The sequence below is a fragment of the Mixophyes fleayi genome, chromosome 1 (assembly GCF_038048845.1).
Source record: "Mixophyes fleayi isolate aMixFle1 chromosome 1, aMixFle1.hap1, whole genome shotgun sequence".
Classification (NCBI taxonomy): Eukaryota; Metazoa; Chordata; class Amphibia; order Anura; family Limnodynastidae; genus Mixophyes; species Mixophyes fleayi.
The window spans coordinates 176,872,134-176,898,318 of record NC_134402.1 but is presented as its reverse complement, the minus strand read 5'-3'; the positions used below and the strand labels follow the sequence as shown (position 1 = coordinate 176,898,318).

The following is a 26,185-nucleotide window of genomic DNA, read 5'->3' as shown; positions in this document are numbered from 1 at the left end:
ATAATGTTATGCTTTTTACTGATAATATTACTATAGGTTACTATATTTTATGACAACCATATACGCACATATATTCATTCAAGGAACCTTTATATTCAATTCTTTGCATTGAGATCATTTCCAGGGTTCATTAGCAATCTCCTCTCCTACAACTCCTTAATTTGATTATTAAATCTACTGCATTACACTATTTATTTTAGTATATAATAGGGGAAAAGATGTTTATAGATTAATCCCAAATGAATCAGCAATATAATTTAATATAATTGTTTTTTTATTGGTTAAATCGGCGGTTCCCAAACTGTGCGCCGCGGCTCCCAGGGGTGCCGCGGCGCTGTCACTGAGGTGCCGCGGGCCAGACATAAAAAAAAAACAAAAAACACAGAAACTTACCAATCCGTCTGGCGCCGGGACCCAGCAGCCTCCTCTCTCCTGCAGCTGTCACTGAATATCGACGTCAGTAACAAGCTGCAGGAGAGAGGAGGCTGCTGGGTCCCGGCGCCCGACGGATTGGTAAGTTTCTGTGTTTTGTTTTGTTTTTATGGCTGGCGCCTGGCGAGGGGCAGAGTGAGAGGGATCGTGGCAGAGGAGGGGGAAAGAGGATGGTGACAGCGGGACAGAGGATGGTGACAGCGGGACAGAGGAGGAGAGCAGAGGATGGTGACAGCGGGACAGAGGAGAGCAGAGGATGGTGACAGCGGGACAGAGGTTGGCGACAGCGGGGTAGAGGATGGTGACAGCGGGACAGAGGTTGGTGACAGGATGGTGACAGCGGGACAGAAGAGGGGGACAGAGGAGAGCAGAGGATGGTGACAGCGGGACAGAGGTTGGTGACAGGATGGTGACAGCGGGACACAGGAGGAGAGCAGAGGATGGTGACAGCGGGACAGAGGTTGGTGACAGGATGGTGACAGCAGGACAGAGGAGGGGGACAGAGGATGGTGACAGCGGGACAGAGGATGAGAGCAGAGGATGGTGAGAGGGGGACAGAGGATGGTGACAGCGGGACAGAGGAGGAGAGCAGAGGATGGTGACAGCGGGACAGAGGTTGGTGACAGAGGATGGGGACAGCGGGACAGAGGAGGGGACAGCGGGACAGAGGATGGTGACAGAGGATGGTGACAGTGGGACAGAGGAGGGGGACAGCGGGACAGAGGATGGTGACAGAGGATGGTGACAGTGGGACAGAGGAGGAGAGCGGAGGATGGTGACAGTGGGACAGAGGAGGAGAGCAGAGGATGGTGACAGCGGGGCAGAGGAGGAGAGCAGAGGATGGTGACAGCGGGGCAGAGGATGGTGACAGCGGGACAGAGGTTGGTGACAGAGGATGGTGACAGCGGGACAGAGGAGGAGAGCAGAGGATGGTGACAGCGGGGCAGAGGATGGTGACAGCGGGACACAGGTTGGTGACAGAGGATGGTGACAGCGGGACAGAGGAGGAGAACAGAGGATGGTGATAGCCGGGCAGAGGAGGAGAGCAGAGGATGGTGGCAGCGGGACAGAGGTTGGTGACAGAGAGCAGAGGATGGGGACAGCGGGGCAGAGAAGGGGGACAGAGAGCAGAGGAGTCGGGCAGATGAGGGGCACAGTGGGGCAGAGGAGGGGGACACAGCGTGAGAGGGCAGAGGAGGGGACAGCGTGTGAGAAGGCAGAGGAGGGGGACATTGTGAGAGAGGGCAGAGGAGAGGGGACAGCGAGACAGAGGGCAGAGGGGGCAGTGTGAGAGAGGGCAGTGTGTCTGGATGCAGAGGGGGCAGTGTGTCTGGATGCAGAGGGGGCATCTTTGCATACAACTAAATAAGTATTTCTGTCCTGACCTAAATACTTATTACAATTTTTTGACCCAACTACTTCTAAAACAGGACTGCTCAATAATTATTTTGGAGGGGTGCCTTGAAAAAATTTGGAGACTCTAAGGGTGCCGCGAACTGCAAAAGTTTGGGAACCACTGGTTTAAATAATATTTTCAATATGTTTTAAATATTTGAATTAATGTTACATTGTAACATTTACACATGCATGCTCAATTTCATATTCTATATGTGATAGTGAAATCTGCATTCATACATGCGAGGTTTAAGCAATCATAAGCGCTATATACATGTCCTTTACGGGAATCAGAGCCGTAACTTAGAATTCTAGCGCCTGGGGCGAGAAAGACAAATGCGGCCCCCCTAGCCATCAATTTTACCAAATGAACCTAAAATATTCCTTAATTGCTCCCCCCTTCAGCATTGCGCCCTGGGCGGTCGCCCATGTAGCACAGCCCTAGTTACGGCCCTGACGGGAATAATGTAGAGTTGGCCGCAAAATGAGAGTAAGTTACTCTAATATAAAGCATGAAGAAATAGCAAATTTCTGCCCAAATGCAGAGCTATATACATTTCAAGATGCGTCCACTTCTGTATCAACAGCATATGCTCCTGGTTTACAGAAAGCCATCATTACCATGCCCTCTAACAGGCATTATCGGTGATTCTGCGGGTCTACATGAGTCGCATTTGTGTAATCACGCCTTTACTGTACTCAGCAATTAGAATGGCCCTTCACTCCCCAGTTCCAGCTCTCCAGGAGCATGTACTGGGATTGCGCAAGTCTGCATAAGACCATAAGGGTGTGCCAACTTTCTGGGCATGTCCCAAGCAATTTCACACAACATATGCTACACAGCTGGTGTACATCCCACTCTGCATAAGCCCCAATGTTTCCTAATGTTGCCTGCCTCTTCCACCATTGTTTATTTTGAAGATACATAGTGGGGCTGGTAGGGATATGTATGCTAATTTTAGGATTTATATGGTTCTAAGATGTGCTTGGCTTGAATGGTGAAATTGTATTGAGTGTTGATCCCTTAAGAGATTTGCTTGCTAACAACGTTGGGGCAGATTCAATTCCCCGTGTTCTTCTTTAGAACAATGCTGGCTGCACATTATTACCGTTACTACGGTAATTTTAACGCAGATTTTTGCTTGCAGAGAACAACGTGTGGAACTGAATCTGCCCCAAAGTATGATATATCTTATCTCTTTTTAATACCAACAGAGCCAAGGAGAATGAAACTGGGTGCACTTGTTAGTTGTTCCTGTACTTCTGCTGATTTAATGCTTCCTTTTGTATGTTGCTTTTTGTAATCAAAATACACTAAAAAGTTAACAACATATTTAGACATTTTGAACACAGTTTTTAATAAAAAAATACATCAACCCCCACCACCACTGTGAATTAATCATTTTATCTATTATAAAAATATAAATGATGTTGATAATGATTATTATTATTATTATTATTATTATTATAATATTTATTGCTATAAAATACAATAATAAAGATAACATTGAATCCATACTAACCAATAAAATCTTGTACAAGCAAGATATAGTGATATGGTCATTGCTATTGCTAAGAAATGGCTGATATAATGTTTATGGCTCACTATAGAGCTAACTTCGCACTTGCCACCTTCCCAGCTGCTTTACTTTTTAATGCTCTTTTGATCATTTTTATATCTTGTACTGCATTGTGTTTCCTTTTATGAACATGTAACACAGAAATGTTTCATTTTTTTAGTCTAACCTAGCACACCGATTACAATGTTGTCAGCAGCTGAACTGTCAATAAACTACGATAAAAATGGAGATGGTGCTGTGCAGAGCAATATTAAAACTGGTAACTGTAGTGTAGGAAAAAAATCAGCAGAGGCCAGAGTAATATTAAAAATAAATAAATATGTAACATTTTTTCTGCATTGAATATGTTTAATGTAGTTATCTTCAATCACTTTTATTTATTTTTTTCAGATCAACATCCTTTCCATAAAAAATATCTTTGCATGAATATTTATTTGGCTGTAAGACAGAATAGCCAGAGCAGGGAAGTTTTACTTTATGTGATGATAGCACAATATAGTATCTAGTAGTATAAAACTAAAACAAGTTACTATACCCTGCAGCCAGTAAAAGGTAAAATAAACATCAATATTCTTACCACCAACACAGACAGATGACGGATCCACATACAAAATTTCTGTACACGACTTCTCTAATATCTGCAGAAAATATAAATGTGATTGTTTTAGCATTACAATTAAGCCCATGTCTATTTATACATATAATACACGGTATGTACAAAAAAGTTAAATACAACTACTACAAGTGAAACAGATTTGACTCACGACCATGCCCAATTCAACCTCTCTTCCTTATGTCTCCCTCAATTAAGGAATTGGGCTTCATTTGATTTTGAGTAAAGCATTTCAAATGTAAAACAGTTTTCTTTTTATTAAATTGAAGTAAAGATAAATAATTGTTTTTAAAAAGTGAAAAGCAGCTCCTTTGTATGAGAATATATACTCTTTATTGGAAACACTGGAAATTGTAACATTAGGGATCTCTAGCTATTATCAATAGGTGTTTTTTCACATATGTTAATTACTCTTTTAGACTTTTGGAAAGTGAACAATGTAAACAATTATTGGCAAAATATGTGATCAGTATTTTTGCATCATGCAATTTTTGACAGGCTGCAGAAGGGGGATATGAAGGTGGTCTTAAGCATTAAAGTATATATGAGTATCATTCTTTGAATATATATAATTATTTGCTATTTTTTTATTTTGATTATGTCTATTTTCATGATTCAGTGTTCAAATTACAATATTACAGTTTTTGTGTACAGTGAAATGTTTATCATTTGTGTTACAGTATCCCAAAGTGTTGAAGTCACTGAACAAGTGAAGTACTCTATGCCATATTTAATGTGCTACTGTTTATGACAAAGAGCTTTCTGCTCTATTGCTTCCTAACCATAACTCAGCCTCCAGTATAATGCAGCGAAGAACCAACTATGCATTGTATGGTAATGCATTAAAACAAACATTCATGAATGCTCCATTTGAAAGATATTGTATTTCAGTGCACCACGAAAATAGCTTTTACACACCTGCATAGCCATATCTAAATACAGGGATATTTTCAAAGTGGATGTGAAACGATGTTAAATAGAGGTATCATGACAATAAAAGAGATAAACAGTTTGCAGATGAAGCAAGCAACTAAATATCTTCCTGTATGTGCTAAGTGCTACTAAAACTCGACTTACAAAAAATGGTTCCATAAAAATGAAACACGTTTATGTTTTATTTGAGCTCTTTATCAGGGTCTATGAGAATGGTGATGCATTGCTACATGCTCTGGAACTGGCTGCCACAATAGGGAATGAACACAAAACAGCTACAGAATGAAGGATGTACTCTCATTCTGGCGGTACGTCAGCAGTGCCAGAAAGGCATTGATTATATGCCATTATTATAGATGCTTATTACACAGTTTACTACAAAAGAGTACAGTAATATTGAGTGAGTAATGTAATAATTGAGCAGAGCATTAAATAACACTGACTGTCCTGTTACAGACGATTGCCACTAAAGCTTACCATCAGGGCTCCATATATAAGCTAACTTACACCTTTTATTCTACCACACACATAAAACTTAGAATAGAAAAGAATAATATATTGATCATTTATTTCATAGGAAAATAATATGACTGCATTTCAGAGCACCCAAAGTTCCATGTACATTATGAATTTATGAATTTAGAACATCTATTTAGAGATTAAAAAATATATTCTAATATGTTCATTGACATGACACTTATGTGACGCCTATAAAATCAAATGAGGAATGGGTGTAGTGAATGATATATAAAGGTATGTACTGCTATTTACAGGTTGATAGATTGCACTGGTCACTAAACATTCTCTTGTTTGCAAGTTAGTCAAACACTAATATGTATTTATTAATAGATATTGATATAGCAACCACATGTGCAAACACTTCATAGATAATATTTAATCATAGACATCAGTCTCTGCCTCTGTGGAGTTTACAATATATAATTCCTACCACACACTAAGTTTGATTTTGTCAGAATCCAATTAGCCTATCATTCACAAACAAATCCATGACCCCAGAACTATGATAGCAATGCTAACCATGGTGCCACCATGCTGCCCCTAGGCAGATGCCACTAGGTATTAGTAAATGGAAAAAAAATACCAGTATTTACATTATCTAACACACTTAGTGCCTAATTCATTAAGGAAAGTAAGGCAAAAAAATAGTCAGTTTTTTCCCGGACAAACCATGTACAATGCAAGGGGTGCAAATTAGTTTATTATTTTGCACATATGTTTAATATTGGCTGTTTTTTCATGTAGCACACAAATACTTGATAGCTTTATTTTTACACTGACATTTGAAGTTGATTTAGGACATGCTCTATCCCAATTATAAATCTGTCCCCAAATTTTAAATTTACCACCCCCTCCAATGCAACATGGTTTTGCCAATGTACAAAGTTACTCAATATTTTTGCTTTACTATCCTTAATGAATCAGGCCCCTAATGTATAGAGGTTTTGCAGAAGGTGCTTTAAGTACCACGAATGCATGTGATTCATCACCTGTCGTATTATAGACTTAGAGAACTAGGCATGTGCACAAACACTTGATAGCTTATTTGTATACTGACATTTAAAGTTGATATTTGTCTGCTACAGGAAAAACAGGCAGTATTTAACTTACGTACAAAATACAAAACTAATTTGCACCCCTTGCATTGTTACATGGTTTTGTCCAGTAGACTACTTACTCTATTTTTTTTACTTAACTCCCCTTAATGAATCAGCCCCTAAGTGCAATATTAGAATACCTTTCGGTATATATTTTTGCATACTTTAAATGGTCATTAGGGCAGAGAACCGGTTGTTAATTTATTTGAATCCCACCACTGTGTATATATATATATATATATATATAGATAGATAGGTGAATGGCTATAGAAAATAATGAAAATTGTAAAATGTGCTACTGCCATTTCTACAGACATAAGGTGCACTTTTCATTAGACTGTCTGGAGCTTTTGATCTGGTTCCACGTGTATACACTGAGAGCTTGCTATTTTGTGTGAATCAGACACAGTGGACACCTTTAAACTGCAGGATCAAACACATTGTTCTGATCTGGAGCTAGTAAAGAGATGATCCCCCTCCAGAGTTCACATACAGCACTGAAGAGGAATTCCACGAACTGCACGCAAAGTTCATGTAGATCAATCCTCCCCAGGGAGTGTTTTTATTAAAGAAAATACTTAGGCACTATGTTTTATTGCAACTGTGGACCTTGTCCCAAAATATAGTACCTCAGTGCCTTCCTTAATATACACAATCCCTAGGGAGCATTGTCAACAAGAATTCTGTGTGCAGATAGTGGATGACTTCTTGGAGCTTGCTACTTTTAACAATTTTCATGAAATGACTAATTAATGTCTACTTTTCTTAATGAATTAAAATTACTGTTGGAGTGTAATAGTTTATTATCGCAGACAATTCAGGCAGGGTGCATTGTAGGTGTCCTGCTGCAACCCATTCCCATCCTTTCCCAGGAAACAATTGTTGCTTTTGAAGGTGGACACTGCTCAATGCCAAAATCTGGCAATACAGAAACAAATAAATCTTTTGATTCTTATTTCTGACACCCCTTGCAGACACTGTTAGTGAGTTGTAAATGGTTTTAGGATAGGATAATAGTGTAAATGTGTTGTTGTTACATATAGGTTCTTAGGTTTGGATTTGTAACATATGCATTTTGTGTAAATGACCCTAACATGGTATTTTAACATCTTTTTGTAAAAATAACCCCTACTCCCCCCCCCCCATAAAATACTATTCTTGTCATTGATAAGGTCAGTATGTCCAGGATGACGCAAAATAAATCAGATAGTGAATACATAATAACTCAGCCATTTAAATAAAAGCTTTATTCCCAAATCATTCCTTTGTCCAGGTGAACTTCACATTGCATACAGTGTATGATGAAACTGATGGTTAGACCTTAAGGTGAGTCATTGTGGAGGTCTATAAATTTGGTGGAAGGGTGAGGGAATGGTGGATTAAGCAAATTACCGTGTATTTACTTACATTACAACTGTTTTGGTGAACATTAGTAAGTATGTGGATTTAGGGATTATAAACAATTGTCTGCCCTTATAGCTTATATATGTCTACTTTGGCTTCATGTTAAACATTTTTAAACTACTGCATTGTTTAAAACTAATAAGGACTATCATCAATGTTATTAGTCATCCCAGGATCTCTTATCCCAGGACTATTTTATCCCATTCCCACTGTGATCTTGTGATCCATGTTTGGTAGTTAATAGAACATAAATGATTTAAATGTAGACTGCACAACTTTAATAACACACGTAATGTTGCTACAACAGAAAACTATCACTCAGTGGTGAAGAGCTTAAAAAGGAAATAGAGCAGACCACAACAGAATATAATGTAAGCCTCAGGCAGGAAATACATCTGAGCTTTCAGGAAAATGCATCTCACTGCCATCAAATGTAACATAATTGACAGGTAATACAGGCAGTGAAAGCGAATAGCATTCAACCCTGAAATACATATTGTTCCTCAAATTAAACATGTTATGTATTAGAAAAACACATCTTCTCCGATCAATCTCTGCCACGGGGGCTCAACACAGATACTTACTATAGTCTATACAACTATAAGTAAAAGTAAATTAACATTTTGCTTTGTTTTTAAAAACATGATAATCTAATAACAAGACAATTATGCCTTATACGAGACAAGGAAATGGCACAAGTGTATATCCATTTTAATGTACTTATTATAAAATAATGCTATTTATATTACTCTTTGTAGAGGTCAGATCTGCAGACTGTCCAGTTTCCACTTCTTGGGGGAAAAATACTGTTATTTAAGGTATAGATTTCTCACTTACAAAGCCCTCAGTCATCCCTCCCTCAGTACTCCCTCCTGTCCTCTACATTCTGCTAATGATAGACGCCTCAACTCCTGCTGATAACCATATCCTATTCCCACCTTTAAGACATCTCCTGTGCTGTTCCGTTTTTATTCATGGTTTACAATTCCAAGCCATTCTAACTTTCCACCAGCTTACAAAATTTTAAAAGTTCATAAAAAAAAACTCCTCTTCAACAAAGCCAATCAGTCTCCCAACTAAATTTACTTTAGCTGGTCCAGGGTGCCTCTGTCCACATCCACACTCTGTGTCACCCCACACGTCTTGACTACTCACCCATGACACAATCCTCATGAGATTGTAAACTCTCAAAAGCAAGCCCTTCAACTCATGTCTTCTAGTTTGCTACCAATTTGTCTAACTGTGCGTCCTTGTATTATGTTTCTTGTATATTCTGTACTATGCGTTATGTTTGTACAATACATTGCCTCATGTACTATGCTTAATTTTATCTATTACTGCATTTATGCTTCTTGAATGTTCTGCAGTTTGCCTTTAATTTTTCTGTATTTTGCTTGTTGAACTTCTATGTTTTATATAATATGCTCCATTCTACTTTGTATTGGCGCTTTAGAAATAAAACAATAGTGTGTTTTAGGCTTGTCCGCATGACCACAATGCGCTGAGTGCACCATACTAGCCCTGTCCATTCACACAATTCTCTATGTGAGAGTGAATCAGCTAGAGGCACCAAGCATGAACCTCTGGACAGAAAATGCATGCACAATTGTGCTATTTCTCTTAAACATTATTATCTTGACATCCTATAGTAGTTCTGCAAAAGTCAAGTTTAATAGACAATTGAAGCCATCTGCTAAATCTCTAGCGACGTAATGAGATCTGAGACAGGCCAACAAAATGTTTCCTCTAAGCAGAGTATCTTGAAAGGAAAGAGTTAAACGTTAAATGTTCGTATGTGCATTACTCTAAGAGCAGTTGCACTGAAAATATTGGGAAAGAAATAAACAAAGTAACTTGGCAGAATGAGTGTTTCCTAATGAGATCAGTTTTACCTCATCTATACTCAGCTGCTGAGTATTGTGTATAAATCCACCAAAGTATTAACAAGCAGAGAATAAAGAAGAATTGGGACTGTCAAATTCCGCATCACGTGAATTTCTCTGCACAATGCAGGGGGGTCACACTGCATAACGGAAGAGGGGAAGGAGAAAGATGGGGTGCAGTGTGCAAAAAATGTGATGTTCCACACTATCTTGGATATTTAATACTGAATCCTTTGCATTTAAGGAGTTAGTAGATTAGGATGTTTCAAAGTGAACTATGTTGGGATAACTACTTCTCTAGTTGGATTCTATTATATTTTATTATAAATATGGCTACAAAGAGCACCATCCTGTTAAAGCTTATTAATGATATTTCATATTACATTAGCCATGCAAGGAATATGGCAGTTCACACTGATACTAATTGATGCACTTATGCCGATAAATAACATTTATACTTACATAAAAATGTGAATATAAACCAATACTTATAAATAAAATATATTATTACTTTCATGCATAGTCAAAAAGCTTTTTGAACAGACAATGCTTAGTGAATTCCGCCTACCAGTATTATTTACAGTAATTTGTACTTTTAGAAAGCATTCCAGTATATGTTTATTCCATTAAATGTGTGTTAAAACTCTTAAAATTAGTCTTACATTGTGTGGCTCAAATCACTTTGTCCTCTTTTTCTTCCTGTTCATCTATTGGACTTATAATATGGATTTTTGAGAAAACTCCCCATTCCTTGCTCCTTAATGTGTTTTTGTAACACTAAGGTCATAACCATATTCATCCTGTGTTTTCATGTGGAACATAGCGGTTTGTCCTGTGAATGTGTTTGTAAGTTTATGTTCCTTTGAGATCAGGTGTAGTCCAGAAAAGAAAGAGATAAAAGGTCAATCTAAGGAGGACTGCACTGTAAAGGACTACATCTGTTAAAGTTTTCCTAGTAAGTAAAAGGAGTGGGGGAAGTAGCTGCTGGGGGAATAGTGGAGTTATGGCAGAGGACTTCATCCTCCGGGTCATTAACGGTATGAAAGGTGGGTGGAGTCCATTTGGCACTCTTTTTTCCCTTAAGTGATGAGTATCTGGGTTACAGCTGTCCAACTGGGATATGGGCTGAACAAAGTTTTCTAATGTTTCGGTTTTTTTATACATACCAACCAGCCATTTCCCTGACAATCTTCCCTGGCTCATTTGTATTACATAGAGATGGTCACTGACCCCCGTGTTTTGGTTTTGGATTCGGTTTTGGATCTGGATTACCGTCGTGTTTTGGTTTTGGTTTTGGTTTTGCAAAACCGCCATTGCGTGTTTTGGTTTTGGTTTTGGTTTTGTTTGGTTTTGTTTTGCAATTTGTTATAAAAATTACATTTATTGGTGCTAAAATAACATAATTTAGGTATTATTTTGTAGCTACATTATTATTAACCTCAGTAACACTAATTTCCAGTCATTTTTTATTCAATTTTGAACACCTCCTATGTCACAATATGATTTTCATACACTTGAAAAGAAAAATTGCTGCAGTTCTTGCCAGTGATAACAAAAAGGCCATTGTCATGCCTGGGCATAAGACCAAAAATCCACCTCTTAAGTGTGGAATTATTTTTACACGAATCCTGGCAAGAGTTGTCTATCCATTTGTAACATTTTGAAAGCCACACTCAGTAGAGGTAGGGACCTTAACCATCTGGGATCCTCATCCATGTTTCGTCATTTTTCAGCGAGTTATTGGCAAACTGTTGGGAAAATCAGAAACTTTGGTTAAAAAAAAATTAACAACAAGCATTCCAGCATAATCTACCTCCCTTCTCTCATCTACATCCCAGCACCTGCAATCTTCCCCCCCAACAATTGGCAAGTAAACAATCCTCTGCAAGAGGAAGCAAGAATGAAACCTGTCACCCAGTCGCAAAGCGGATCACAGACGCCCTGGGTACTATGCTAGCGTTAGATCTGTGTCCAATGTCCACTATTAATACAGTTAGTTTAAGACATTTAATTGAGGTGTTATGTCCCTGTTAGCAAATGTCATCACTATACCATTTTACTAGAAAAGCTTATTCTCTCCTGTACCGGAAAGTTCCTAAAAATGTCATTATTGGGTGACAAAATGGTATTCTACCCACTGTACACTTAACCACAGATATGTGTACAAGCGGAACTGGGCAAACAAAAGATTATATGACTGTGAAAGCCCACTGGGTTGGTCTTTCGCCTTCCCCAGCATGGACAGCAGCAGCATGTACCCAGGTGCATCACATTTTTGAGAAGTAGGCTACTCTGTGTATCAGCAGCTTCACTAAGAGGCATACAGCTGACAAACTGTTCCAAAAACTAAGGGATGTCATTGAAAGATGGCTAATCCTGCTTGGAGTCTCCTGAGGATATGTCATTTCTGATTACGACCCCAATATTGGTCCAGCATTACAGCGGGGCTGAATTCCATCACATTTCCTGTTTTGCACACACTATCAACTTGGTGTTACAGAACTTTTGAAAAATGACATGCAGGAGATGCTGTTTGTGTCCATAAACATTTAGGGTCAATTTGTGGTTTCTGCAACAGCATGTAGGAGAATACAGCAGCTGCAAGAAGACTAGCATTTGAGGGGAATATACTTTAGTCCAGCGAAGTAGTTACCTGTGAAGAAAGTGCAGACACAGTTAGCTTGAGTCAAGTGATTGCCTTAATAATAGATTTTGAAAAGGTGCTACATAAAATTATAGTGTGCAATAAAACAAAGTAAATGTGCTAACTATATTTTAATTGTAGATGAAATACTTAATTTTCTGTGCAAGGATCCCAGACTTATCAACATCTTGTTGGGACGTCTTCTCCTTCAGTTTCTCTGGCAACTGCTTGTAATAAAAGAAATTGCTTTCCCAAGACACCCAGTGGTGATGCAGATGAGTCCGCTAAACATTTTGATATTTGCTGTGCTGTAAAAGAATTGCCCAAAAACCGTGACAGCTCTGCCCTAAAATCAACTAGTCATTCCCTTTGGAAGGCCATTATCAGCAATTACATCATACTACACAGACTTCTATGATATTGGGATATTGGGATGAATTAGTATTGTTGGAGGAAGATTATCACTAAACCCTGCCACCTCTCCAGTTTCGCAATGAGCTATGGTACAATAAAATGTAACTGCAGATTTAGACCAAGACTGTCAGCCCTATTATTTCTATTTCAGCAATTACAATTAGCAATGGAGCAATGGAGCTCTTCTCTTTGGGTGTTACCTATATAACGCAGCACAATTTGCCTGCAAATTCTACAGACAAGCCTGCTTGTCTTCCTCTCCATCAATGACTCTTAGCAATTGAGCACTCGTCTTTGGGTGTATATTACACCCAAACATTATTAGTGAAAATTATGAAAAATACAGTTTAATCCCTGATAGGCCCTCCACCATCCTTTGCATGTTAATAGTAGGATTGGTTGGAATTATGGTCAAGGTCACACATTTTTTTGACAAATCCTTCAAACCAGCCCAGATGTCAAACTGTTGTGGTCTGCCCCCTGCGTCATCCCTGCTTGTGTTTGGAAAGTGCATATTGGTGCCAGAACCTCACATGCCAGAACTGCTCCCACTGGTGCCACACTGCTGCAGGACTTACACAATCAACCGCATCCTCATCGTCGGATACCCAAATCTCCCCCACATCCTCTTCTAAAGACAAAGTGTCATCCTCACTTGGTGTATCACCGGCTACACTCGGGCTGTTCAGGCACACATCAGCAGAACTGCTGAAAGGGCCCTTCTTTATGGGTAGACTAACAGAATGGTCACGATTAGACATCCCACTGTTGGATGGACTCTCCACAGGGATTGTTGTCATTTGTGAATCAGAGCAAATATTCTCCTGTAATGCCTCACTGTTATCTTGCAGCTCGGCTTTGACGCGTAACAGTAGTTGTGCACCAATTGTAGGCTGGGTAACTTTTTGGGATCTGCCACTAATAGCCAAAGGTGAAGGCCTCATTCTCTCTTTGCCACTGCGTGTGTAGAATGGCATGCTTGCAATTTTTTTTTTATCGTCACTTAACTTTTGCTCAGTTACACTTCTTTTTCGCTTCAATACAGTAAAATTTTTTTGGGTTTTTGTTTTTTGCACTAATTTGAAAACACTCTGTTGTTTGACATCGCCTTGGCCAGATGACGTACTGGGAACACTAACATCAGGACTGGTGACAGAACCTGGTTGCTCATTTAGATCATATGTGGACTGCTTTGAATCCATTCTGAGCGCAAACCACTGGGGAGTGCTAAAAATTATTTAGTAGATTCTGCTGACAGTTATGACTTTTGACAGCCAGAAATATTAATGCACAATTAGGGAGGACACCCCAAAAACACTGAGGAGTGCTAAAAATTATTGAGTAGATACTGCTGACAGATATGACTTTTGACAGCCAGAAATATTAATGCACAATTAGGGAGGACACCCCAAAAACACTGAGGAGTGCTAAAAATTATTGAGTAGATACTGCTGACAGATATGACTTTTGACAGCCAGAAATATTAATGCACAATTAGGGAGGACACCCCAAAAACACTGAGGAGTGCTAAAAATTATTGAGTAGATACTGCTGACAGATATGACTTTTGACAGCCAGAAATATTAATGCACAATTAGGGAGGACACCCCAAAAACACTGAGGAGTGCTAAAAATTATTGAGTAGATACTGCTGACAGATATGACTTTTGACAGCCAGAAATATTAATGCACAATTAGGGAGGACACCCCAAAAACACTGAGGAGTGCTAAAAATTATTGAGTAGATACTGCTGACAGATATGACTTTTGACAGCCAGAAATATTAATGCACAATTAGGGAGGACACCCCAAAAACACTGAGGAGTGCTAAAAATTATTGAGTAGATACTGCTGACAGATATGACTTTTGACAGCCAGAAATATTAATGCACAATTAGGGAGGACACCCCAAAAACACTGAGGAGTGCTAAAAATTATTGAGTAGATACTGCTGACAGATATGACTTTTGACAGCCAGAAATATTAATGCACAATTAGGGAGGACACCCCAAAAACACTGAGGAGTGCTAAAAATTATTGAGTAGATACTGCTGACAGATATGACTTTTGACAGCCAGAAATATTAATGCACAATTAGGGAGGACACCCCAAAAACACTGAGGAGTGCTAAAAATTATTGAGTAGATACTGCTGACAGATATGACTTTTGACAGCCAGAAATATTAATGCACAATTAGGGAGGACACCCCAAAAACACTGAGGAGTGCTAAAAATTATTGAGTAGATACTGCTGACAGATATGACTTTTGACAGCCAGAAATATTAATGCACAATTAGGGAGGACACCCCAAAAACACTGAGGAGTGCTAAAAATTATTGAGTAGATACTGCTGACAGATATGACTTTTGACAGCCAGAAATATTAATGCACAATTAGGGAGGACACCCCAAAAACACTGAGGAGTACTAAAAATTATTGAGTAGATACTGCTGACAGATATGACTTTTGACAGCCAGAAATATTAATGCACAATTAGGGAGGACACCCCAAAAACACTGAGGAGTGCTAAAAATTATTGAGTAGATACTGCTGACAGATATGACTTTTGACAGCCAGAAATATTAATGCACAATTAGGGAGGACACCCCAAAAACACTGAGGAGTGCTAAAAATTATTGAGTAGATACTGCTGACAGATATGACTTTTGACAGCCAGAAATATTAATGCACAATTAGGGAGGACACCCCAAAAACACTGAGGAGTGCTAAAAATTATTGAGTAGATACTGCTGACAGATATGACTTTTGACAGCCAGAAATATTAATGCACAATTAGGGAGGACACCCCAAAAACACTGAGGAGTGCTAAAAATTATTGAGTAGATACTGCTGACAGATATGACTTTTGACAGCCAGAAATATTAATGCACAATTAGGGAGGACACCCCAAAAACACTGAGGAGTGCTAAAAATTATTGAGTAGATACTGCTGACAGATATGACTTTTGACAGCCAGAAATATTAATGCACAATTAGGGAGGACACCCCAAAAACACTGAGGAGTGCTAAAAATTATTGAGTAGATACTGCTGACAGATATGACTTTTGACAGCCAGAAATATTAATGCACAATTAGGGAGGACACCCCAAAAACACTGAGGAGTGCTAAAAATTATTGAGTAGATACTGCTGACAGATATGACTTTTGACAGCCAGAAATATTAATGCACAATTAGGGAGGACACCCCAAAAAGACTGAGGAGTGCTAAAAATTATTGAGTAGATACTGCTGACAGATATGACTTTTGACAGCCAGAAATATTAATGCACAATTAGGGAGGACACCCCAAAAACACTGAGGAGTGCTAAAAATTATTGAGTAGATACTGCTGACAGATATGACTTTTGACAGCCAGAAATATTAATGCACAATTAGGGAGGACACCCCAAAAACACTGAGGAGTGCTAAAAATTATTGAGTAGATACTGCTGACAGATATGACTTTTGACAGCCAGAAATATTAATGCACAATTAGGGAGGACACCCCAAAAACACTGAGGAGTGCTAAAAATTATTGAGTAGATACTGCTGACAGATATGACTTTTGACAGCCAGAAATATTAATGCACAATTAGGGAGGACACCCCAAAAACACTGAGGAGTGCTAAAAATTATTGAGTAGATACTGCTGACAGATATGACTTTTGACAGCCAGAAATATTAATGCACAATTAGGGAGGACACCCCAAAAACACTGAGGAGTGCTAAAAATTATTGAGTAGATACTGCTGACAGATATGACTTTTGACAGCCAGAAATATTAATGCACAATTAGGGAGGACACCCCAAAAACACTGAGGAGTGCTAAAAATTATTGAGTAGATACTGCTGACAGATATGACTTTTGACAGCCAGAAATATTAATGCACAATTAGGGAGGACACCCCAAAAACACTGAGGTGTGCTACAAATTATTTAGTAGATACTGCTGACAGATATGACTTTTGACAGCCAGAAATATTAATGCACAATTAGGGAGGACACCCCAAAAACACTGAGGAGTGCTAAAAATTATTGAGTAGATACTGCTGACAGATATGACTTTTGACAGCCAGAAATATTAATGCACAATTAGGGAGGACACCCCAAAAACACTGAGGTGTGCTACAAATTATTTAGTAGATACTGCTGACAGATATGACTTTTGACAGCCAGAAATATTAATGCACAATTATGGGGGACACCCCAAAAGCGCTGGGGAGTGCCAAATATGAAGAAAAAATAATAAACCTCTATCCTCCTCTCTGCACTAGCGATTTTGGTTAGAGCAATTGCAAGAACAATATGGTATTCTCTGTCCCTGCTCTAATTAGCCTATGACTACACCCTGCTCTCTCCCTCTGTCAAATGGCGATGGATTGCTGTGGAGGCGTGTATTTATAAAGTTGAAGTATCGCGAGAACCGAGTCCCGAGATCCGACGACGTCACAATGACGTTCGGCCTCGATTTGGATTCGGAATGGGCGGGAGAGTACCGAGCTGCTCAGCTCGGTACTCGGATACCCAAAGTTCGGGTGGGTTCGGTTCTCGGAGAACCGGACCCGCCCATCTCTAGTATTACATAACTTTTTTAAATAATATGTAGCCCAAAGAATGGGGGATGGTCATGGATAGCACTAGTGGCTACACAGCATCATTAAAATTCCAGCAAATACAGGTGTTCATTCTGCATAGGGCCTACTTGACCCCTATTAGGCTGGCTAAGTTCCGCCCTGATAGCACTTCTAAATGTCCAAAATGTAGTTTGGAAAATGGCAATTTCTGGCATCTCATTTGGGAATGTCCCTGTATACAAAACTTCTGGCGAAGAGTCATAAGATGTGTTCAAAAAACGGGAATTGAAGTCCCACTTAGGTCATCGGCCACTTGTTTATTTGGGCTCCGTCTGAAGGGAAAGGTCAACAAGCTGACAAAAATTTATATTTCCCAGTTGTTTATGGTGGCTAAGGTTAGCATAGCCCGCTTATGGTTAGCCTCGACGAGCCCCACAATTAAGAGTTGGAAAATCCTGGTAAATGCCACTATAGGGCATGAAAGATTTGTTTACACGAGCAGGCAGGCATTGCCAAAGTTTGAGAATATATGGTACAGGTGGGTGGAGTCTCCATTTTATTTTGTATCCTCTAGTCATGATGTCCCGAATGCATGAGGGTATGGTTCCCCTGGATTACATAACAACAATAATAAAGTTGATAACAAAAAGCAGAGCCCCGCCTCTGCAGAGTACGTATGCAAGAGTATTTACGATGTATATTCCTAATTAAGTATTGTACAAATGTTATCATTATGCGATACTGGTGTCTTACAATTTAACCAATATTTTATACTCAATATTGACATATTTGCGACTGTATTTTCTTTCTTCTGTATTTGTTTATTTTTTTTTGTTTTGTTGTTGGTATGTATGTACCTTGAAAATTTCCAATAAAAAATACTGGATTTAAAAAAAAATAATAATAATATGTAGCCCAAGATAAGGTAGTTAAAACATATAAGAGGGGTATAAGAGTTTTACTGATCTTTGTGCACTTACTTTTACCCATCTCTTTATGACCAACAAGGATTACATAAAGCTCATTTAAAGTGTAAGCACATTAATAAACAAAAATAATTATATGGGACATTCAATGTAACAAGTATCCAAACATGCATTTGAAAGTCTTTATTTACACTGCAAGCTTACACCAAATTTTAAAAACTGATGTTCTTATGAGACCATGTAATAGGACCATATACATTAACGCAAAGAGTATATATCGTGGTAGGTTTGGCCCTGTAAGGGAGCAGTACAGTGTGAAGCATGTTGGTGGCAACATTATATTGCGGGGGTGTTTCTCTTCAGCAGGGACTGGGCGATTGGTCAGGATTGAAGGAAAGATGCATGTCGTCAAATACACCCAATGTCTTGAGGAAAACCTGCATCCCTTTGCTAGACAGCAGGTGGTTCACCTTCCAGCATGACAATGACCCTACACATACTGTCAAGAAAACTACGTAGTGGCTTAAGGATAGGGATGTGATTGTCCTTAACTGTCCAAGTCAGAGCCCTGATATAAAACCAATAGAAAATATGTGGAAGGACTTGAAGAGAGCAGTCCATCACCGCTCACCACGATATTTGAATGAACTTGAACAATTTTGCAGGGAAGAATTGACAAATATGCCCCATTCTAGATGCACAAAGCTGGTAGAGTCATATCCAAACCGACTGATGGCTGTAATTACAAAAAAAGGTGGCTCTACAAAGTATTAAATTAGGGGGCTGATTTTCCAAACCTGTTAAACCAGTTTTTAATTTTTTTATTAATTTTCAGAACGTTTGCCTTTTTTTTCATTAGTTGAATGCTGTAAGGCAAAATGTGTTAATAAAGCTGGAAAAAGTTTGATTTAATTTATTTCAGCTTCCATGGTGTAATGTGACAAAAGATAATGATTTTGACAGGGTATGATGATTTTCTACAGGCACTGTATAAAGAGGAATTACTACACATGGTCACTGGTCACTCTGCAAACTACACATAAGTCATAGAGACATAAAAAGCTAAAATGATGTGCACTGTGTATAACCTCTCTCACAACGAATGCAAAGAGAAATATAACTACTCCTCTTCGTGTTAATATAAAAAATAAATAGTGTGATGTACTTTCATATGATGCCAAGCATCTGCACTCTGAACATGTGCCACGACGACACACTATGGCTGCTATTCTTAGAAACAGCGGACAGTCGAGTGATGACACACACAACAGGGGAAGTCTGAAGGAAGTAACTGGCAAACAGAGGTTTAGGACAAAGACTCCATACAAGGTTTATCAGGATTAGTAGTGTACAGAGGCCTAACTACTTTTATTGTTGATTTGTAAGTAACTCCAGTGCTCAGCAGTTCAGGGACAGTGGGGAACATGACATACATAAAACAGGGGCATACAAAGTAGACAAAATTAATGCAGACATAAAAAGGGTAGAGAAAGCCATGCTTATGAGAGAGCATACACTCTAGGGGGAAAAGGGTAAAGCAGACAAAATAAGTGAGCGTCTCTTGCGGAGATTGGGAGTGCAGTGAGGGTATACTAGTGTGAGTAGTATATATGGGAGTAGGGATAGCTCTAATAAAGAGGTGGGTTTAAAGATCTAAAGGCTTATGGAGAATTTGATTGGGTGTGGTGGGGAGTCCCATAGGTGGGTATTGCGATGGAGAAGTTTTGCAGGTGGGAGTGAAAGGTAATTAGAAGATATGGATTTGTAGAGTGGTGCAGTGGGGGAACGTCATCTTAATCATCAAAATGTATTTATATAGTGCCAGCAATATGATTACAGATAGAGCTATTAACTTTATTAGTTAACACTTTTTGTTTTTTCCATGTGAAAATAGGATAGGTATAACCAAGAGTCCCTGAATCCATGTTAATTATTAATGATGAGATTAAGATATTAGAAAACATGTTTATTTTGATTAAAGTGTATTTACTCTTACACTTTTGGTCTGCAAGATGTGATATTGTTTGGAATTTTGACTATTTTTAAAGGGATTGCATCATTCAGGGTTTGTTAAAAAAAAATATAGTCAAATACCAGAAAAATCTAAAATGATAACAAGAATATTCTAATATTCTATAACCATTTTCTTAAAAGAAAAAAAGTATAATATATATAATATATTGCCTTACAGTTTGGATAATGTATTTATTTATGTTTAGAGATGCTCAGGCATGGTTCCTCGGAAACCGAACACACCAGAACTTAGGGAATCCGAGTATCGAGCCGAGACGGCTCGGTACTTTAGTGCTCTTTCGGATTCGAAAACAAGGCAAAACGTCATTGTGACGTCGTCGGATCTCGCGAGTTTTAGTATCTATAAATACCGCCCTCCACTGCAATCTAGCGCCATTTGAGAGAGGGATACAGAAGGGGTAGCATAGAGTGTAGAGCAGTTGGGAAGGCAAAGCTAGAGAATTGAAAGAGGAGGGTGGTAGCAGTGTTAAAGAAAGTAATCAGTGAAATTCAGGAGAGCTCCATAGCTCCAGTGTTAAATCTCATTGCAGAAAAATACAAATACTAGTGCTGCTGGCAGGGTTGGTATAATTCTGCAGTCCAATTCTACTGTGTTATATAGGTAACACACAGATAGGAGAGCTCCAGTGTTAAATCTCATTGCAGAAAAATACAAATAACAGTGCTTACAGGGTTGATGTAATTCTGCAGTCCAATTCTACTGTGTTATATAGGTAACACACAAAAAGTAGAGCTGCGTTGGTAATTGTCATTGCATAAAAATAAAAAACTAATGCTGTCAGGGTTGGTGTAATTCTGCAGTAAAATTCTACAGTGTTATATAGGTAACACAAAAAGGAGAGCTGCTTTGCTAATTGTCATTGCTGAAATACAACTAGTAGTCCTTGCAGGCTTTTCTTCTGAATTTGCACAAAAAAGTGTACGGTGTTATATACACCCAAAGACAAGATCTCCATTGCGCCATTGCTAATTGTCATTGCTGAAATACAAATACTAGTCCTTGCAGGCTATTCTTCTGAATTTGCAGGCAAATTCAGAAGTGTTATATATGTAACAGACAAAGAGGAGTGCTCCACTGCTAAGAGTCATTACTGAAATACAAATAGGAGGGCAAGCAGGCTTGTCTTCTGAATTTGCAGGCAAATTCTACTGCGTTATATAGGTAACAGACAAAGAGGAGTGCTCCATTTCTAAGCGTCATTGCTGAAATAGAAATTATAGGGCTAGCTGGCTTGGTCCAAATCAGCAGTTACATTTTACTGTACCATAGCTCACTCAGAAACAAGAGAGGTGGCAAGATTCAGTGCTGAAACAGAAATTGTAATAATAAGGCTGTCAGTGTTCTTCAAAGTCTCCAGTGACATTGTATTGTGCCATAGCTCATACAGAAACAGGAGGGGTGACATTGTTGTTGTCACTCTCCAGTCTCAGTCATGATGATACTAATCCCTCTACCTCATGTGCTAAAGCCTATGTTCAAGTGCATAGTGGTTTTAAGTCAGGAAAAAAAAATGTAAATAAAAAGCTTGTACCTTTTTAAAGAAAAGAAAACCTCTGTAAAAAAGGTGAAAGTTTACTGTAGAAAAACATAAAATTGCAAAGATACCATTCTACCCAAAATATTACCAGGCATACCACCATCAGGTCGCTCCCTTCTCTTAGCTAGATTTCAGCACCTGCAATCTAACCTGCAATCTACACTGTCATCAAATTCACCCTCATCATTGTGTACATCTTTCTCAAACAATACTAATTCATCCCAGCTGGAATCCACCATCACAGAAGTCTGTGTACTTTGATGCAATTGCTGATAATGGACTTCCTCATGGAATTAGTAGCTCATTTTAAGGCAGAGATGTCACGATTTTTGGGTAATTTTTTAGAGCAGAGCAAATGTCAAAATGTTGTGCTGACTCATCTGCATCACCACTGGGTGTCTTGGGAAAGCTACATTTTTTCCAAAAAGCAGTTGCCAGAGAAACTGAAGGAGGAGATGTCATTACAAGATGTTGATAGCTCTTGGATCATGGCGAAGCAAATTTAGTCCTAGATCTATAATTACAATATAGTTAGCGGACTTGCTTAGTTTAATTTCATCCTTCAATTTCTCTAGATATTTTTCAAAAAGTATAATTAGGGCAATCACTTGACTCAAGCTAACCGTGTCTGCACTCTCTTCCCAGGTAACTACTTCGCTAGACTAAAGTACATTCCCCCTCAAATTTTAGTCTTCTTGCAACTGCTGCATTCTACTACATGCTGTTGCAGAATACCGGAAATTACCCTAAACTTTTTGGGACACAGACAGCATCTCCTGCATGTCATTGTCATTTTTTAAAAAGTTCTACAACATCAAGTTGATTGTGTGAGCAAAACAGGAAATGTGATTGAATTCCCCCCATTGTAATGCTCGAACAATATTGGTGGCGTTATCAGAAATCAAATATCCTCAGGAGAGTCCAAGCAGGATTAGCCATGTTGCAATTACATCCCTTAGTTTTTGTAACAGATTGTCAGCTGTATGCCTCTTAGTGAAGCCACTGATACACAGAGTAGCCTACTTCTGAAAAATGTGATGTATTTGAGTACATGCTGGTGCTGTTCCTGCTGGTGAAGGCCCAAGCCACCAACCCAGTGGGCTGTCACAGTCATATAAGCTTTAGTTCGCCCAGTGTCGCCTGTCCCCATATCTGTGGTTAAGTGTACAGTGGGTAGAACGGCATTTTGTAGCCCAATAATTAAATTTTTACAAACCTTCTGGTAGAGCTGAGGAATAGCTTTTCTAGTAAAATGGTGTTGTGATGGGATTTGGTAATAGAGACAGAAGACCTCAAGTAATTGTCTAAAACCAGCTGCATTAATAGTGGATATTGGACGCAGATCTAACTAGCATAGTCACCATGGCGTCTGTGATCCGCTTTGCGACTGGGTGACAGCTTTCTTACTTTCTTCCTCTAGCAAAGGATTGTTTAACAGTCAATTGTTGTAAATTACTAATAGTATTCTTCTGGGTTGAATATCCACCCCCAGCAGCAACAGCAGCAGTGGGACTAACGCTCAATAATTCATCAGAGAAATCATGGTTAGTGGAGTCATTTAGCCTTAGCAACTTGGATGCAGGACTAACTCCCATCACTTGTGAGGATAATTATGATGAAGGTGTTGGGGGTGTAAATTGCAGGTGCTGGGATCTAGATGAGAGAAAGGAGGTAGATGATGCTGGACTGCTTGTTGTTATTTTTTTAACATAAATTTCTGATTTTCCCTAGAGCTGTCCATGAACTCGCTTCAAATTGCGTAACATGGATGAGGATCCTAGATGGTTAAGGTCCCTACCTCTACTGAGTGTGGCTTTACAAACGCTACAAATGGCTAGACAACTGTTGTCAGGATTTGTGTAAAAATAATTCCACACATAAGAGATGGATTTTTGGTCTTATGCCCAGGCATGACAATGACCTTTTTCTTATCACTGGCAAGAACTGCTGCAATCTTTGTTTAAAAGTGTATGAAAATAATTTTTTGGCCTGTCAGGTGGTCAAAATTGACTGCAAATGACTTGAAATTAGTGTTATTGAGGTTAATAATAATGTAGGAAGTGCAAAATTATGTGATTTTAGCATATTTTAGCAATTTTTCTTTAAAAATACAGATCCAAAACCAAAACCAAAACACACAATGGTGGTTTTGCCAAAACCAAAACCAAACCACGAAGCTAATCCAGATCCAAAACCAAAACCAAAACCCACCTCATGGGAGTCAGTGAGCATCTCTACTCATGTTGCATGGATATTTTGTAATTCAACATATATTCATTCTTTAAGTACAAATTTTTATTATAAATACACACATACTTAAAACTCGGATATATATTACTCCATTCAATTAACTATATCTTAATTATATTTATTTATCTGTTTGTATCTAGAACTGGCCAAAATTATAATTTCATTAATTTATATTATTTGCAATAGGTGATTCTATTCACTAGTTTTGACTTTGCTATCTGTATAATGTTTATTTAAACTAATTATTTTCTTGAATCTTAAAGTGGTTGCTTGAGCAGGTGTACTTACTATATTAAATTAACAAATTCTACTTGTCCCCTGCTCTGTGAACAAGTGTATTGCTGCTTTAGCGCACCCTTCATTTTCTTGGCCTAATTTTCTTGTGCTACCTTATCTAACAGAAATGTTAGTTTAATATAACCTCTCTGTGTACAAAATGTCCAGGATTCTTGAGCAACAACCAAGTAAGTTTGGACAGAATAATTAAAAATGGATAGGGAATTCCCTTTTAAAAGTGAAGGATAAACGAGTGGAGGAAAATATAATAAGGTTAAATGACAGTTTTTTTACCATGATACATACAACAGATAGTAGAAGGTTTTAATTTTTGGCTTTAAAATACTATTTTCATATAAATAAATCACATGAGTAATAAAAGAAGGATCAGCTGCAAGTTATTATACTGGACAAGTAAATTTGAAAGTGAATGTCTACGTCCAAACATGAAGGGAATATCCCCTGTAGCTGAATTGCAATATTTATCATTACTGGCCAGGTATAACAGCAGGAGGTAAGGTGGCCTAAGAGGACAGTTTTTGTGAACTTCATTTGAGCTTACATCCCATCCTTGGATCACATCCAATCCTTGGATGCCTCCGCAATAAGTTACGCCAAGCTGCTGCTGAGCCTCATATTCAATAGGGATAAATATTGTGATTTGTTCATGAGTGTGCGTTGCCTTTAAGCCAATCCGCTCCATCTGGTCATGGAGGGGTTATAGTGATTAGTCACGGGTTAGTGGGGAAAGCAAGTTGCCAGAATTTGATTTTAGTTTGAATATGTTTACAAAAGCATACTCAGTCATTATAATATTTCAGCACTAGTGCTTCACTGCCTAAAAGGTCAGCCCATACCTGTTAGCCACATAAACAAACACTAGTTCACAACCCAGCTGTGAGTCAGTATTACTATCAGAACAACATTTGTGTCACCTGTTGTCTAGTATAGTGTATGTATCTTGGTCTGAATGAAGGACTGATTTGTGTAAGTGATGGTGAGTCCAGTGGCCTGTCTTCTGCCTGGATGTTACATTTGAAAGTGGGCTTTATTAATTTCCTAATGAATAAATTCCTAATGAATATCAATGCAATACATTTCAAGCCCTTAGAAAATGTAAAACATTCGTAGAAAAGTTAAGCAAACTGTTCTTGATTGCAATATTTAACTTTTTATTTTCATTTTAATTCAATTGAAAACATTTTTCAAGCATTATGGATACAAATAACTCTCATTTATACTTATAAATGCAGAATTGTATGATGGTGTGGTTTATGAAAAAATAGCCGTGTTACTATCCCTTTAAGATAAAATGTTTTTTCTATTAACCAACATGTCCACAGGAAACTTGAATACGAATAAGGAAGTTCTCATAACCACAAACTCCACCAAGAAGAAAAGATGTTAATACATTATAGTCAATGGGTTTCATCATAATCCTGAAGCATTTTAACCCTAGTCTGTGTGTGTGTATGTGTTAGGCTAGGATATTTAGAGTGTAAGCTCCATTGGGGCAGGGACTGATATGAATGACAAATATTCTCTGTACAGCGCTGCGGAATTGGTGGCGCTATATATATAATGGGTGATGATGATATATGACAAACTTAAAAATGTTCCCTACATTGCGCAGTGGTGCAGAGCTTGTTTGTCACACAAAAGACCTTTCAA

General features: G+C 38.5%; 1 protein-coding gene across 1 annotated transcript in view; it reads right to left on the bottom strand.

Annotated features, from left to right (window-relative positions):
* Positions 1-26,185, bottom strand: part of ANTXR2 (ANTXR cell adhesion molecule 2) — a 153,340-nt gene that overhangs the window by 84,377 nt on the left and 42,778 nt on the right. Inside the window, exon 9 of the mRNA XM_075204559.1 lies at positions 3,985-4,045. Coding sequence (XP_075060660.1) covers positions 3,985-4,045 — 61 coding nt within the window. The remainder of the gene's footprint in view (positions 1-3,984; positions 4,046-26,185) is intronic.